The 16620-nt window shown below is 51.2% G+C and overlaps 5 protein-coding genes across 5 annotated transcripts; 2 read left to right on the top strand and 3 right to left on the bottom strand.

The window, feature by feature from the left end:
- Positions 1-265: 265 nt before the first annotated feature.
- Positions 266-2184, bottom strand: IAR55_000576 (uncharacterized protein; the record flags this gene model as incomplete). Its single annotated transcript, XM_066943710.1, has 6 exons — positions 266-1045; positions 1120-1302; positions 1476-1580; positions 1682-1792; positions 1890-1961; positions 2137-2184. 6 exons carry the CDS (start codon positions 2182-2184, stop codon positions 266-268), a joined length of 1299 nt encoding a protein of 432 aa, XP_066806252.1.
- A 319-nt stretch (positions 2185-2503) lies between these two features.
- Positions 2504-5681, bottom strand: IAR55_000575 (uncharacterized protein; the record flags this gene model as incomplete). The annotated part of the gene is made up of 11 exons (XM_066943709.1): positions 2504-2559; positions 2626-2912; positions 2986-3082; positions 3146-3235; positions 3307-3865; positions 3923-4239; positions 4304-4409; positions 4658-5100; positions 5301-5390; positions 5535-5580; positions 5652-5681. 11 exons carry the CDS (start codon positions 5679-5681, stop codon positions 2504-2506), a joined length of 2121 nt encoding a protein of 706 aa, XP_066806251.1.
- Positions 5682-6153: 472 nt separating this feature from the next.
- IAR55_000574 (uncharacterized protein) lies at positions 6154-9762 on the bottom strand (the record flags this gene model as incomplete). Its single annotated transcript, XM_066943708.1, has 7 exons — positions 6154-6323; positions 6390-8513; positions 8567-8663; positions 8719-8817; positions 8866-9078; positions 9153-9435; positions 9524-9762. 7 exons carry the CDS (start codon positions 9760-9762, stop codon positions 6154-6156), a joined length of 3225 nt encoding a protein of 1074 aa, XP_066806250.1.
- Positions 9763-10322: 560 nt separating this feature from the next.
- Positions 10323-13445, top strand: IAR55_000573 (dethiobiotin synthase; the record flags this gene model as incomplete). Its single annotated transcript, XM_066943707.1, has 11 exons — positions 10323-10368; positions 10425-10572; positions 10643-10754; positions 10809-10920; positions 10980-11449; positions 11502-11668; positions 11731-12034; positions 12085-12137; positions 12196-12683; positions 12741-13172; positions 13228-13445. 11 exons carry the CDS (start codon positions 10323-10325, stop codon positions 13443-13445), a joined length of 2550 nt encoding a protein of 849 aa, XP_066806249.1.
- A 1703-nt stretch (positions 13446-15148) lies between these two features.
- On the top strand, positions 15149-16411 carry IAR55_000572 (uncharacterized protein; the record flags this gene model as incomplete). The annotated part of the gene is made up of 5 exons (XM_066943706.1): positions 15149-15230; positions 15403-15495; positions 15783-15931; positions 16122-16308; positions 16374-16411. 5 exons carry the CDS (start codon positions 15149-15151, stop codon positions 16409-16411), a joined length of 549 nt encoding a protein of 182 aa, XP_066806248.1.
- Between the last annotated feature and the right edge of the window lie 209 nt (positions 16412-16620).

Genomic DNA, 16620 nt, shown 5'->3' with positions numbered 1-16620 from the left:
TGCTCGCCTACTCGACCTGTGCCCCTACCAATCCGTTGTCCGATCCCTCACCTTTCTTTCTTGAACAAGCTGACACACAATTGACCTCTCCTGCAGCTCTCTCACGGGATCGATAATCCTTGCGCCCCTCTCTCGCTTTACTCAGCCGAAGTTATACCATTGTACGATACGATGCCATCTTTACATAGACACTCTCTCTCCCGTGGTCAGCAATACATCAGTGCTATGCTGTGCAATACTGCATCAAGTGACCTCGAAGTAAGCCTCAATATCGCCTCAATCCGCCTTCGCCACCAGCACACCACACTCCATCCTTCCCTACTGCGAAACATTCCACCCCAACCGCTTCCCATCCTGCTACTTCCTCTTCTACCTTCGCTACATACCCCCCTTCTGCATCCTTTCCAAGTGTGAGATGACAAGGCAACCCCGCTGCTGTGCCTGCATACAGATCCACTCTCCCTTCTCTCGCTCCTGAACCTTCTTCGTGTGTTGCTGAAAGACCGAAAGCCAGACTGTATATGGGTGAATGGTTCCGCCGTATTCTCGTGATTGATTTTATTTCTGCGTCTTTTGAAAGAGTCGTAATATCTTGAATGGCACTCACACCGTTCGTATGTCCCGTGACGACGGTCCCGCTCTCCGCATCATATGCCAAGCAGACCATATGACCTTCTTCTTCTGATTCTGACGCCCACCAACCTTCCCCCTCGAAAGGCTGTACCCAAATCCTTTCGTGCGTACCGACCAGCATAGCTCTCTCTTGATTGTGTAATCCCAATGCTCTCAGTCCTTCCTCATCTTCAACAATCACCACCGCTTCTACACCTTTCTTCCCTTCTACGATCCATTTCTTCACCTCGGTACCTCTCCCTACATCCCACAATCTGATAGTCCCATCTTTGCTACCTGAGACGATCTGTTTTCCAACTCCGAGGATGGCCGTCGATGTTATTGCTCGAGTGTGTCCCTTGAAAGTCCGAGGGTTTATACCGTCTCTGCCGAATACTCGTAATGAAAGATCCGAAGAAGCTGTCAATATCACCTATCCCACAACGACCATATATCACTAATGAGCTTCTTCGTGCTTGTATGTCCGGAACGTGGATGGGAACTCACCTCTCCACTCGGGAACCATTTGACATCCCTCACATCGCCTACGTGTCCTTTGAGACGGACCGAATCTTTCTCTACGTTCGAGTCAGACGACGTGGGGACGATGATGGCGTATCCGTCGGGTCCACCAAGGACTATATGGGCTGATTTGGGATTGAGCGACAGGGAATTGATCTGGAGTGGGGGCTGTGACAGGTCCTATGGCAGTCAGCGTCGACTTCCAACGGGCAAAGCCCATGGCGGTGGAGACCCGCAAGCTGGTTGTCATGCAGCATCTGTCAAGTAGGGTGTAGGGCAGACGAGCGATACCAGGATAGGACAGGTAGCATACATCAAAAAGGGATCGTGACATCACTCACATCTAATGGCGAAGACTTCTTGTAAGGGGGATGTATCACATGCTTTGGGAACTTCAACGGGACATTTCTTACACCCAATTTCGGGACAGAGACCACGAAGTTGGTCTAAGAAAATGACGAAAGGTCGATCAGCTCCAACATATTTCCGAACGCTTCGCATTTCGAACCTTGACGGTATGCCCATTGTCGATGCGAGATCTACACACCTTTGATATTCTGTCCACTTCCACCCCTTCTCTAGATGTCAGAGTCGATCCTCCACCCTCTTGGAAGTCTACTCTCGCTTTGCCATGGACCGATGTGGAACCGGCCTTGTACTGTAGCGCAGATAATCAGAAAACGTCGTCGACATGATGGTGTAGATAGCCAACCTCTTGAACTATGAGCCGAGGAGCGGGTAAGGAAGGAACTCACACCTGATATCCATATATCTTCTCTCAACACCACCCCTTGTTCAACATCATCAAATACGGCCAGAGCGTCATGCTAAGGGTGAGAAGCGATAGTCGAAGGAAGAATCAGTGACCATCACATAGCCGACGGAAATTTGACAGGGGACTGAGATTGACGATTCTGCATATGCCGGTGATCGACGGAGTGAGAGGGGACAAGCTCGCCGGTGCGAAGGTGCTTAGAGGCAAAGCCGCAAGGAGACACTTACTTGGATATCAACATACGCCAGATGTTGTACGTCCTTCTGCTTGGACATTCCGAGTTGTGTCGTTGATACTGTGTCTCTCTTGTCGATGATTCATAGATCAACGTCAAAGAGTCGTGTGGAATAATGGCAATCACAGCTTGCGCGTTCACGTCAACATTCCCCGGTTAAAGACACCTCCGAGACGGAATCAACTTGTTCGCTACTGCTCGTGATCAGGTTGCACTTTGCTTTGACTACAATTTCTTTCAGTGCATGTTACCAACCATGCATCGTTAAACGATAGCATGAATGCTTCAACGGGGCGGGATAGTATCTCCTCCCCTGCACGACTCGTGAAAGTTCCTTGCACAGGCTACCAGCTCCCCCATCACCTGAACATGGCCTGAACCCTTCTGGTCACGTCGTCGGGAGATCCTCTCAGATCTGAAAATGAGAAGACATCGGGAATGTCAGCCAGCTTTTCAGCCATCGTCAGGAAGAGAGACTCACACTTCTCTACCCCCTTCCCTGCACATCTCCCCCAGAACCCTTCATATCCACCCCTCACAATCCCCTCTACTTCCCGCCCGACCCTGTCTCTCATATCTACGTCTTGTCGATTCAAAGGATAATTACCACATACACCTTCCAATTCTGCTAACCGCTCGAAGAAGGCCTGAGCCGAATCTTTCAGATGTTGTTTCTCAGATGAGGGCACTGTAACTCCGAATCTCGGTGTACTCGTTTGAGTTGACGTGAGCAATGACACTAAGGATGTAAATTCCGCGAGATATTGGCTGTCCAGGGGAAGAAGTATTAGGACCAGCCATCCTGTCGTGTTTTACAGCGATCCTTACCGCTCTCACTTACTTCTTGGCATCTCGGAAGGCCTTGTTCAGCATGTCTTCAGCCCCAGGACCGATGATGTCTGAAGTGAAAGAGCTTGTGGTGTTTCGGACATGAGACACTAGGAACAATGTTCGTCAGTAGGGGTCAACTATGTTAGAACAGAAGAGGTGGTTCAGTTCACAATTGTTCAACAGAAATGCTTGACCTATGGGTCTTCTCATTGTCCTCGCTCTGGCATCAAGATGAATCATAAGGGTTCCCAGTACGTCGGCTGAGATGAGAATCAGGGAATTGAGCTCTTGCGTCCTATGAACGCCTCTCTTGCTTCTACTGAGAACTCACCGACGAAAAGATTGACGATACCACCCTCCTCTGCCGCACTTCTCGCACTACTAGGAACCTCTTTCATGCCCATCAACCAACTCCTCTCCGAATGGCTCTTGCCTAACAAGCCCTCGACCACCCTTTCATACTCTGGCAGAGTTTCCAGATAATCCAACGTCGAATAAGTCACTTCGCCAATACTTGAAGTCGGCGAGCCGTCCGTCTTTGCCGATCGAATGTCGACTAAGAGCTCTGGGAAAGAGCGAAGTGACAGACTTCGGAGGGTCGATACGGGTTGATTCAGTGCTGTTTGTAGATCTTTGGTTCCAGGTGTGGATGGTGTGGAAGTGGCGCTGAGACAATGAGAGATGGTTTGATCCCATCGTTGTTGGAGTGAGCTAAGAGAAGAGTATAAGTCCAAGGCGATGAAGGTGTGTGAAGAAAGAGCTCGTTTCATGGTAGAAAGTGTCGGGGCAATGGTTTTATCGAGCAGGTTGATCGGCTGAGAGAGTGTGTGGGCGAGGAGTAACGGTGGAGGACGAGAAGGGAACAAGGTGGTTATGAGCATTGTTTCGGCCTGAGAGACGCAGGATGATCAGTGAAGCGACATGTTATCCTTAGACGCGAGACGTACCTCTGCCAAGATCATCACGCTCTCCCACAATCCTACCAGACCTCTCACTTTCTCTTTACCTCTCCCTTTACCACCCTCCCATATCCCGCCTTCGTCAGCCTCTTCGATCCTGGCGACTAAGCCGCTCATACTCCTGCACATCCAATCTCCTCGCAGGCTCGCGAAATTAGGGATTGTTTCATCGAATATCGGTTGGATGATGCTTTGGGTCTTCGGAGTCGGGGCGTTAGGTGGAGGATTGAGGACAGTATCGATCTTCGTGGTCAGCGGGAGAAGGGTGTTTAGTGGTGGGAAGAGGTTGGGGGGTGTAGGAGCGCCTAGAAACGGTCGGCATCAGGTTGGTTGAACATCGAAATGTGCGATGGGATAAGAGCAACACACCGCTGCTGAGGAGATTGTCCACGTCCACTGTTCTGCCTGTCCCGTCTCGTGAGATCTTCACGAATAGCTGGACCATGCCTGAGAATCCAATCTCGACCAGCTTGCTCTGTAGAGTGAAGTATGAATGTGTTAGCTATCTTTCTAACCGCTCAATTGTTCCCAGCTTCTCCCTCTCTGCTTTCGGAGTAGAAAGCACCCTTTCTGAAGCGATAGTGACAATCGAACCTGCCTCGTCACCTCCATACAGTGGGTCAAACATCTCGACAATCCGTCCGACCCTCCCTTCTCTACCGCCTCTATCCTCGCGCTCAACCTCCGCCCTAGCTTGACCTTCCAGGCAAATAGCGAACTTACCAGATCTTTGACGCCCGCTTCTCTCGCCCCTCCTCTGCCTTCTATCAATCCCTTCCACATCCTCTCTAAATCACCTACGACCCCATCAAAAGCGTTAAAGTACTCTCCTAGACTCGTGATATCCGGTCCTCTCGTCAACAACGCGGTCTCATCACCCGGCGAGGCAGTGCCGCTCGGTGCGGCCGAGGCGATGGGTGTTAAGAGATGTGTTTGTCCCAAGGGGGGTTTGGAGGCGAAATGGGATGTGGTGAGTGCTGATATTGGAGTGGAAGGATCGACTGAATAGCCTTTGACCGTTGTAGTGTTGGTTGTGGTGGTGGAAGATGAAGAAGCGGTTCGAGATGATAGCGAAGGTGGTTGACGGTTCGCGTTGTTGTTGTTGTTGGTGGAGGAAGTCGGGATGGGTACTCCACCATTGAGATGAAGTAAGATGGCATCGATGTCTAGCATGAATGAAGCGAGTCAGCTTGCATGGTCGGCCTCGGTGGATCTTCGCCTTGTGGATCGGCGACGAGCTTCTAGATGACCACAGCACATCTGATGGATCTCACCGCCAACGATACCGAAGATGGTGACGGTGAATATAAAAGTATTCTACCCATAGTATAGCTTATCCCAGTCTGAATTGACCAGTCCTACTCACTGTCTGCTTTCCGCGTCAGAGGCTGCAAGCCCAACGGCGCTATCGTCTTGTCAAGTCTCGAAAGTCGCGTATCCAATTGTCCGAGGATGTCTACGGTTTGGCCAACGGACATTAGCTCGGTACATCCCATCCCTTCCCTCCGGGTCCAGTTGATTAGCACGAACAGAAGGATGCAGATGATGGAAGTGTATGATGGGTAAGGATTTGTGATAGGTTGCAGTACGATGGACTCACTGGTCATTCGTTGACCTAACAAGTTGGTTTTGAGCAAATGTTGATCCTGTTGAGCAAGCAATTAGAGTCAATATTCACTACGTAGGAGCGTGTCTGGCATACTCCAAAGATACTTACCAGCAGCGCCAAGTCTGCCTCTTCATCCATCTTGTCTCCGTCCTCGGGTTGATTTGCAGTGATACTCAAAAGCTTTTTCTTCGCATAAGTCAATGTCAATCAAGAGAGTTGGAGATCTTCTCTGTCAACAACGGTCATTCCGTCATTGTCACTCCTCGGACCAGGTGGAGGTCATTCGCATACATCTGCGAACTGAACGGCAAACAGCCATGCCGATGACATGCATCACGTTCATCTGGTTGCTGCTCATGCTACGCAATTCTTGCACATCGAAGCGTAGGACAAGGGTATACATGTATGCTCCTTACGATATCATGACTACGCTAAGAAATCTTATTACCATATCCTTTCATCAAGCCCGTTATCTGCCATTATAACCATCACATCATTTCACTCTCGTGTTTGGTCATCAAGGAGCATCCTCGTCAAAATAGACAGACGCTAGACATATTGCGATCATCAGCTTCCATGACACGAGAATGTGCTCGCACCTTCGCGGTACTTACAAATTGCTCGGGAAATCAGTTCTACCTGGAATCCTCCTCGCTTCATCCAATAATTCACCAGACCACCATCCGTCTTCCGGAGTGCTCGTCACCGCGATAATATCACCTGCTTGGAAGTCAAATTCGACGGCTGATGAAGCGCTATAGTCGTACAACGCTTTGACGTCTGTAGTAAGCAAGACATCGTTAGTCTCCGTCAAGGCTCACAGACATACAAGGATTATCGACTTACAGAACAATACAGGAAGACCTGTCGTCGACCACTGCCCAGTCGGCGCTGTGTTGGGTGGCGGCTGATTAGGTTGGGGGCTAGGACTTCGGTTGACACCGCTATAAGCTTGCGGCTGAGGGCTCGGGCCTCCTCCGTAGCCATATGATTGTTGGTGCGTCGCAGGAGCCGGAGCTGGACTCGCTGACCTTGCATATTGATTTGCGGGAGCTGGGCTGGCGGATCTCGCGAATGGGTTGGCAGCAGCGGGTGGTGATTGATATTGAGACTGTTGGGTGTACATTTGCTGTTGGTGCTGAGGTACAGGTGAAGGACCGTCACCGTATCCATTCGTTTGGTACCCTGCCACAATGGGAGAAGTAGGATGTTGTTGGTAGTTTGTTTGTGAAGGAGGTTGACCACCATACCCTGGATGCTGCTGCGGTTGCTGAGCCGCTTGCTGAGGATATTGCTGGTATGCAGCCTGAGGTCCTTGTCCTCTCCCAAAGGCAGCTTGCTGTTGAACTTGACCGCCGTAGCCGACAGGCCCCTGCTGCGGCTGTTGACCGTAGCCAGACGTTGGACGATTCGATCCGACTGACGGAGCCATGCCGGCCGGTGAGGCTGCCACAGGAGATCTGGGCGGCTGCTGCCCATAACCCGATGATCGTTGATCTCCAGGATACTGTTGCTGACCTTGAGGAAGAGGTTGCGCCCCGTATTGTGAAGTCCGCTGGCCAGGATAAGACGATAGAGGTTGAGGAGGTGGACCCTGCGGTTGAGAAGTTTGTTGCGATGTTTGCTGCTGCTGTTGCTGATACTGCCGTCTGTATTGTTCCGCCATGGTGTCCTGAGCAACACCACCGTGGGCATCGAGGGATATGCCTAGATTTTGGGGGCCCAAAGAACCTTGCTGCACATGAGGACTTGGACTTGGGGAGCGGAACGCAGGCGGGTGGGGGCTAGGGCTTCTGCCTCCCCCCGCTCCGATCCCAACAAAGCCTTCTCGTGCTGTAGCACCTGGCGATAGGGGTGGACGTTGTGCTGGCTCTACGAACGAACCGGCCCTCGAATGACCGGAAACTACTGATCCCGCTCTAGACCGACTGCGCTCACTTCTTTCGCCAGGGAAAGCTTGATGGTATTGCGACAGGACCTCATCGGCGATATGAGTAGCAGGTTGACGAGGAGCCTGCATCATCACGGGTGAGGGTCCACGGGCTCCGCCACTAGGGGTACCGGGTCGAGAACTTGGGTGACTTCCGACGATATCATCAGCAAAGTTGGAATAATTCACGCTTTGCCGTTTGCCGTCCGGGCCACGCGAAGATTGATGTCGGAATTCATCCATCGATTTTGCTAGTGCAGCCGCAGTGTGCCCTCCAGGAGGGGGAGACAGTGTCATATCAACGGAACCCCTAGACTGAGCCGTCGGCACGCCTTGTTGGTAAGACACGCGATTGGGCGCGGGAGAAGAGGGCGACTTGATGCCTGCTCCATATTGACTGCCCCTAGTAGAGCCAGAGGCGGACACAACAGACTCTGGACGCCGATGAGAGGCATTACGTCGCACACTTCCAGGAGGAGGAGGCTCTCGACGAAGGTCCGCAAGTGCTTTCGCCATCGGATCTTCTTCGTCATTGACATCTCGCGGGGTGGGTGGCCCTTGTCGGGAAGGGATCCTAGGCTCAGGCATAGTCATCGTGGGAGGTACGGGTGGGGGAGGCATCGATCCAAGCTTGGAAGGATTCTCTGGTGGTGGCGGCGAGATGGCAGAAGCCAAACCGGGCATAGCGACGCCGCCAAATGGAGGCTTGAAAGATGGCTTTTGAGACTCCGCGGACGGCTCGTAGCTGACTGGCTCGTCTCGTAAAGTCGTCCGTTGCAAGTCGTCCGAGATACCTTTTACACCTGGGTCTGCGTGTCCGTTAGACCTCGCCGGAGCAACATTTGATTGTGCCGCTCGAGGCTCAACCTCTTTGTGCTGTACTTGATGCTCAACCTCTGCGTTCTGCTCGTCTTGAGGGGGTTGACGGGTAGGAGGGGGCATCGCGGGTCGGCTGGAGATACGGTTGAAATGTGCGATGTGGTAAGCTGGTTGGGTGGGATATGACTCTCCGGCAGAGTAGTTAATGAATCGAGGAGGGTCTAAGCAAGCGGAGTAAGCAACAACGGATTGTTGGAGAAAGTACCCGACAAACCTGGGATCATGTCACCGGTTCCCCAGCCCCGTACGAAGTTGATCATATCATTCTGAGGCTCAAATTGCTCCAATTTCTCGCGGATACGCTCACATGACTAGTGGACTCGATATCAGCAATACGCTTGACAACCTGACCACGAATCGACCTACGCTGTCATCTTCCACGCACACTTGGGATACAGCATTCGCGTAAACCCAGACGAGATCTTTCGTTACCGCCAATCGATCTTCTTCCAAATCTTGCACATGCTGCAGACTAGTCAGCTGCCGTCCTTCGCACGCCAATTCATGACTCACGTCGCAGAAGCTCTTCCACTCTGATTCCCATTTTCCTTGCGTCTGCTCCAAAAGTCTGACAAATTGCCTGAAATCTTGCTCGTTGGCGCCGATAGTCTGTCGTACTCGTTCAAGCTTTGTCTGTAGCTTCTCGAGCTCCTTGCCCTGTGTGAGCGATGATTGGGCCGTGTACGAGTTGAGTTTCAGACAATCTTGCTCATATCGCTCTCGAGCCTAAACATCAATCACAAGTCAGAATTGGTTGTGATACTGTGATAGAGTTCTTTTATCCTGTGCCATGAGCTCACCTTTTGCACATGGCCCTCTTGCAACCCCTTGTTCTTGTAAGCTTTCTCGATACTCCCTTGCAGACCCTTTTTCAGATTTGTCAACCTGGACACCAGTTCCGCGCTGGGCTGCTCGACAGTTTGCCGTATCTCATTGCCCAAGGAAGCATGATAGGAGCCCTGAGCCGCGGTTTCGGTGAGCAGAGTCTGTAAGGAATCGGCAAGCTCTCCGACCTCGTCTTTGCCGAGCGAGTAGCGAGAGAGTTTGTTCAGTCGTTTTGCGTAATCCTCCTCAATTGCAGCTCTGTGAGATAGAGTAGATGGTCATCAATATATTGGACCGAGCCTCCTTAAGAGAACCGAGCGGATTCCCCTATGCTTGACACACTCACCTCTCCTTCCAGAATGTCCGCAACTCATCTACTGTCCTCCCAGCACCTCTCAACCTCGCCATGATGACATCAAAGCCCCTGTCCCCTTGTCCCCAGAATGAGTTACAGAAGTCCAGTCTGGGATCTTGCAACTCTTCATCTCCGTTGACATGACCGTTAGCACCGCTTCCATGGTAGAGTCTTGACAGAGAGGTGGTGGAGTGAGAGCGATGAGCTTCGGGCGGTGGCCCTTGTGACATTGTATTCCGTGTTTATAGTCTCAATCCGAGACTTGCTGTCGTTGCTGGGATCGCTGGCACTTGATATGAGTCGTCGATCGGCAATGGTCTCGTTTCAGTTCGTCATCAACCGGTCGACGCACGCCAGGCCAATGTGCAATTGAGAGAATGGAGTGATGGATGGAATGGGATGGGTGGAATGGGATGGATGGAGTGAAGGGTGATTGTTGATGAATTGATATTCGGATCTGTCTGTCGGTGTCTCTTCTGACGTCGTGCTTTCCCACAAACACACCAAAACGCGCGCACCAGAGCTCGACATTAAGTGATCCATCCCTTTTAGAGGATACATCACGTGACGACTGATCGGTGACAGTCACCTACTGTTGATCCGAATTCCAATGATCCCATTTCCAGACTTTTTTGGGGGCCAGGTAGGACATCATCCGACTCGTCAGAACAGCGTGTGGGCAAGAGACAGCGCAGCAACCCTTTCATCAAGAGCACATAGCGGCTCGCCCTTGTCTACCCTGGGTGACATCGTTGTCTGTCGCTCGCGTGGTACTCTCCTCACGATCACAATGCCTCTTCTCTTCCCCAACCTCCGGATCCACCAAGTCTTCGGTGGTGAGTTGACATGGCTTCACTCATGACCTTGGCATTCAGTTGATATCTGTGCATAGCCAACACCGAGGTCGGGAAAACCCTTCTAACGACAGCTCTAGTCAGAGCTTCCGCTTCGCGGTATGCTGCTCACCTGAAGCACCCCGAGAAGAGGGTTTTCTACCTTAAACCTGTCAGCACGGGTCCAGATGAGGAATCGGATGTAGCGTAAGTGGACGACACGTCTACACAAGGACAATATCAATTGCAGCGTATATCAATACTAATGTACGCGCAGCTATGTCCAGAGAAACAGCGCCCCTCACACACCGTATATCTCAACGCGCAACCTCTTTCAATATCGAGAACCCATGTCCCCTCACCTCGCTGCCAAGCTTGCTCCGGACTTGGTGCGTTCGCTTACCTCGTATATGAGAAGAGGGGCTGAACCTCTTACTCCATAGCCCTTCCCTGACACCAACGAACAACTTGTCCGAGGGATCGAAGCCTACGCTGCTAGCTGTGCGACTGAGTTGAATGGACGTGAGGGAGCGCTTTTCGTCGAGACAGCTGGAGGTGAGCTCGACCTGCTATTCATGGACCCCGCCACAGCTCTGACCTTGCAATGTTCGCAGGTGTCCACTCGCCGGCGCTTCATCCCCCGCATACCCAATCTACATTTCTACGCTCTCTTCGTCTCCCGTCCATTCTCGTCGCATCACCCCATCTGGGCGGGATATCCACTACGATATCGGCCTACGAATCCCTTCTTATTCGTGGCTACTCCATTTCCGCCGTGCTTTGTCTGCACGATCCTTACTACCGAAACCATACGTTCTTAGAAAACTACTTTGAAGATCGAAATATCAGATATTGGACAATCAAACCCCCGCCTGAGAAGTATGGGACGGTAGAGGAAGACGGTGTGAGATTACGGAAATGGTATGAAGACGTTGAGACAACGGTAGGCGGAGATGAGGGCGGCGGAGTTGGTGACGCAGCGAAGTGGTTGGAGGAAGAGCATCGGAAGAGAATAGCGGAACTGGATGGTATGCCAGAGCGAAGTCTGAATACTGTTTGGTGGCCATTCACACAGCATGGTCTGGTCAGTCAGCTATCAGTACCTGAGAGAGAGTGCTAGCTGACTGATGGAGCAGGTCAACAAGAAAGAGGAGGTCATGGTTGTCGATTCGGCTTACGGTGACAATTTTGCGGCATACTACGCGAAAGCTGGCTCATCGGCCGCATTGGCTGTCTCTCCTGTGCCAGAACAGGAAGACAGTCTGCTGAAGTCATACTTCGACGGATCAGCGAGTTGGTTTACGTGAGTCCTTGGCATCAGTGAGCCTCAAACGTTCCATCCTTCATACGCTTATGACTTGGCAGACAATCTCACGGTCACGCGAACGAAGCTTTGACGCTCGCAGCAGCCGAAGCAGCGGGACGATATGGTCATGTCCTTTTCCCCAGCGGTACTAACGCTCCTGCTCTGCAGTTGGCAGAAAAGCTCATTTCCACTGTTGGTGCAGGTTGGGCAGATAGGGTATTTTACTCGGACAACGGAAGTACTGCGATGGAAGTCGCACTGAAAATGGCATTGAGGGCTAGTGGTAGAAGATATGGCTGGGACGGAGAGATGGGTGGAGATGTCGGTGTGATAGGTCTGCGGGGCAGCTATCACGGAGACACGGTGAGTCTACCGCAATGTGCGCAACGATATCGGCTGACTTGACCTCCCAGATTGGCGCAATGGACGCCACACAAGCTTCTACGTTCAACAAAGCTGTAGACTGGTGAGGAGTACAAAGCTCAGCTGGTGTCTGTGATTTTGTGCTTATACACCCCACACAGGTACAAGGGCCGTGGACTTTGGTTCGCGCCACCGATGGTGCAATTCGTTGACGGCAAGCCGACTGTCTTGACAACCGGACCAGACGAGTGGGCTACCCTTCCCGAAACTTTACGCGACGAGTCTGAGTCCACTCCAGATGGCTGGACACTTCCTTTTTCTTCCATTAAGCAGATTTACGACTTGTCTGCCCGAACCACGACACCCTTGGCAGACTATTACCGATCTCATATTCGAGCGACGCTTGAGGCACAGGTCAAGGCTGGCAGACAGTTTGGTGCTTTGGTCATGGAGCCAACGTGTCTGGGTGCTGGTGGCATGGTCTTCGTTGATCCTCTTTTCCAAGCTTGTATAATCGAGGTCGTCCGGGCGAGTGGAGACTTGTTTGGTGGGAAAGCGTGGCACGGAAAATCGTACCAGGCCGAACTGGAGGGTCTGCCTGGACGGGAGGCTGCGGAGTGGCAAGGTCTTCCAGTGATATATGACGAGGGTAGGTTATCCTCTGTCTGAGACTTTTTCGAAGCTAAATGACCATCGCTTCCCGAAGTCTTCTCCGGTTTGCATCGATTTGGCTACAACACTGCATCGACCGTACTCAAGCACAATCCCGATATTTCAGCCTACGCCAAGATCCTTACCGGCGGTCTACTCCCGCTTTCTGCCACAGTCGCGACCAAATCCATCTTCGAAGCGTTTCTTTCGGATAAGAAAGTCGACGCGCTGTTACACGGGCATTCATACACTGCCAATCCTATCGGATGTTCTGTGGCTCTGAGAGCAGTGGAACTTGTCGAGGCCTACGAAGAGAAGGATGGCTGGAAAGAGGAGAAAGAAATGTGGGACGTAGAAAGTCACAGTGAGGACAGGTGGTCTTTCTGGGACGAGAAGTTTGTGAAGGGCGTGAGCGAGATGAAGGGCGTGAAGGGCAGTATGGCCATGGGCACGGTTTTTGCGCTAGAACTAGAGGACAACGAGAGTGGTGAGTCCCGTTTTATTGGGAAAGACGATATTGTACTCATCAAACTTCATGGCAGATTACTCTTCTCACGCTGCGTTGAACTTCTTGACATCGCTTCGAAAGGAAGTCGTCTCATCAAAAAGTGACGATCTCACGCCTTTCACCCCGTTCCAGATACATTCAAGACCCCTCGGCAATGTAGTTTACATCATAACGAGTTTGTGGACCAAGAAGGAAGTGATGAGAGGGATGGAGAGGGTTATCATGAAGAAGCTGCAGGAAGCGGCGGAGTAGAATGGGCCCGCTGGGCTTCAGCAAGCCCTTGCCGAACATGAAAATGGAGGTACCCCACAACTTATAAATGCATAACGATACCAATTCATTCGTAATGAACACCCTGAATAAGAAGACTATGCATTGGCTGCCGATCGACCAGCAGTCCTTTCCCAGGTGGAGCTCCTTTGTAACGTAGGGTTTTTATCAGCAATTTGGAACGTCTGCCATCGTCCGGTCGTTAGTAGTGATCACTCTGATAGAGAACTTCGGAAGATTTCAGTTTTACGTGTAGTATACAACTATATAGTCACATACAAGCACCGTTCAGATATACAAATTCTTGTTCGTATAACGGTTAGTATACTCGCTTGTCAATCCACTTGGAGCGATCCAAGGACCGTTGCGCGGGGGACCAGGGTTCGATTCCCTGACAGGAAGACTGTTTTTTTTTTTTGGTTCTTTTTGCTCTTCTCTACACTTTTTTGCTCGTTCTGACCTCGGACGTGGTATAAGGGAAAAGGCTTCGTGACGTTTTGTGTGTGAGGATCTGTCAGGACGGACAGCCCGACCTGACGTGGCTTGAAAGACTTTCATGGTGTCTAAAGTCTCAGCGTGGCCGAAGTGGAGCGAGCTCTCGACCACCCAGGCGGCTGAGAGGTCCGAACTTGCAGGTAGGGCGGGCGCGATGGTCGAGGGAGTAATTGGAATCGCAAGTAGTTACAGCAGTCGTGTGTATTTGTGTGCATCCTTCCCGAACGCGTGATTCACGTCGTGCAATACAGTATCTGGGAGAGAGAGTGGAACCCATCGACACGGGAAATGACAGCCTAGTGTCGAGTGTAGGTCAACTTGACCGAGGCACGTACATGAGGTTAGGCAAGCAGAAGGCTTTGGAGGTCTGGATTGCTGTGTTCCCTGTAAGTCACGCAAGTTGAAAGGCGCGTTGCCTGTCTCCTTCTTGCAATATGCACCAAACAACACTGACATGTGTGAGCTGAGATGCGGCAATCGACACATGAACCAGAAAGAAATCAGGCCCAGAGAGCAAAAGAGAAATGACAAAAAAGAAAACTTCCTGTCAGGGAATCGAACCCTGGTCCCCCGCGCAACGGTCCTTGGATCGATCCAAGTGCATTGACAAGCGAGTATACTAACCGTTATACGAACAAGAATTCAGTATTTTCCCTGAGACACTGATATATATATCGTCACAAGAACACACCTGTCCAACTAGCCTGCCCCTGTTGTCTTCTTCTCCATCAGGATCATGCGGCCTCTACGCATGACCATATCGATGCTATCAAGCTACACGCGAAGATCAAATCTATCCGCAAGACGATACGGGATCGGTTCAAGTGGAAGCAGAGATGTCATTAGGAAAATCACTGTTGTATCCCAGCCAATCCGATCGCTTGAGGAACACAACGAGTTGATCTCCCCCTAATCCAGTCACCCAAAATAAGTAAATCCGATTTGTCCCGTTATGGACTGCCACTAACGCACCGCAACCAACCAACCAACCAACCAACCGCTTCTCATTCGTCGTCGTCGTCTGTCCTCGAACGAGATCGCACTTCAACACCTTACACACATCGTCAGTCACGACCCGCTCACTTGCTGCTCCAACTCTCGTCTTCAGCTTTGCCCAACACCTGTATCACCGTAGCTTCTGCGTGAAGACCTCGATTGTATCCAACCAACCAACCAACCGCATTCGCACAATGTCTTTCATCCGACCAGCAGCTTCTGGATCAGCTTTCCGTACATTGGGTTTGGGTCTTGGTGGAAGAGGTTTACACACCTGTAAGCGGGAGACTCATCTTCCTCGCACAAGAGGCACCCCACCTCATTCACCTTGCCAATACTGTCCCACCGCTCCATAAAGTGTGGGAATATCATGCGACTATAATCATGAGCAAGATCGGACGTCTGCGTGATTTATCGCAATGCTAATCATCTCGACGTGTATTTACAGCTCGAGCATTGGCGATCCGAGCATCGAGCATTAGACGGGATGCAGTGATCGCTGCTGATGAGACGGCCGGATTCAAGTATGTTCCCGGAGGACGTGAGTGTCATTCTTTTACCCATGAAATTGCGATTGGCATATAAAGAAAGAAGGCTGGATTGGGTTGCGTGGACCGAAATGAGATCGGCCAGTCGAATGCTTGTGGAGAATGCCTAGGAGGAGGGAAAGATGAGGTCAATAGTTTCAAGGTGTCAAGCGGGAGGATGGATCATCTGGAGATCCGGTGTCATGTCCATTCTTCCTCAACAAGCCACGATCATTCGTTACGAGACAATCACCTCAATCAGTCATGGATTGACGCTAATTGCTCTGTCACCCGTTTCCAGCCGTACTCAAAGGCACAGTCAACGACGCGACTACATTCCCCGAACCCTCCAAGTCACACGGATCGTACCATTGGGCATTTGAGAGAGTCCTCTCTGCTGCTTTGGTCCCCATGACAGTTGGTGCGGCTGTCTCAACTGGAAGTGCCTACGTGGGTCATATCGAGTCTTTCGTGATGAAGATGGTAGTTTCTAATATTTACAACTCTCACTTCTTCTTGTACAATCCTGTTCTGCTCCGATCCCCATTCGCGTCCACTCGATGCCATCGTGTCCCCACTTCTCGACTTGCTCATACCCCTATCATTTCATCAATCAATTATCGATATCTGCCTATCGCAGCCCATAATGGATGGTATCCTCGCTGTCTCCCTCATCGTCCACTCTCATATTGGTTTCGACTCATGTATCGCCGACTACGTTCATAAGCGAAAGTTCCCCGTCCTCGGTCCCATCGCTTTCTGGGCTCTGAGAATCGCCACAGGTCTGAGTGTCTGGGGTGTCTACGAGTTCAACACTAACGATATCGGTGAGTTGTCGTCATCCCCTTCCCCTCTCAAGGCTGCTAGACCATCAACTTACGACTTTGTTCAGGTCTTACCGAGCTCGTCAGACGAGTATGGACCGCTTAAGCGATATCCCGACCAGAGGACCAATGCCAAATGTCATTCCGTCCGTAATATATCACTTTTGCTTTGTTTTGGGATGCAGCGATACGCTATAACATACACATACAGTATCTTGCTCGAGGGGCATCATCATGTCGAATATGAAGTATAGACATGGTTAAGACGGCATGAACCCGGAACAGCGCGAGGAGAAAACAACACGACACTAGGCC

This window comes from Kwoniella newhampshirensis, chromosome 1 (genome assembly GCF_039105145.1).
Source record: "Kwoniella newhampshirensis strain CBS 13917 chromosome 1, whole genome shotgun sequence".
Lineage (NCBI taxonomy): Eukaryota > Fungi > Basidiomycota > Tremellomycetes > Tremellales > Cryptococcaceae > Kwoniella > Kwoniella newhampshirensis.
This window is presented reverse-complemented; position numbering and strand designations above follow the sequence as displayed.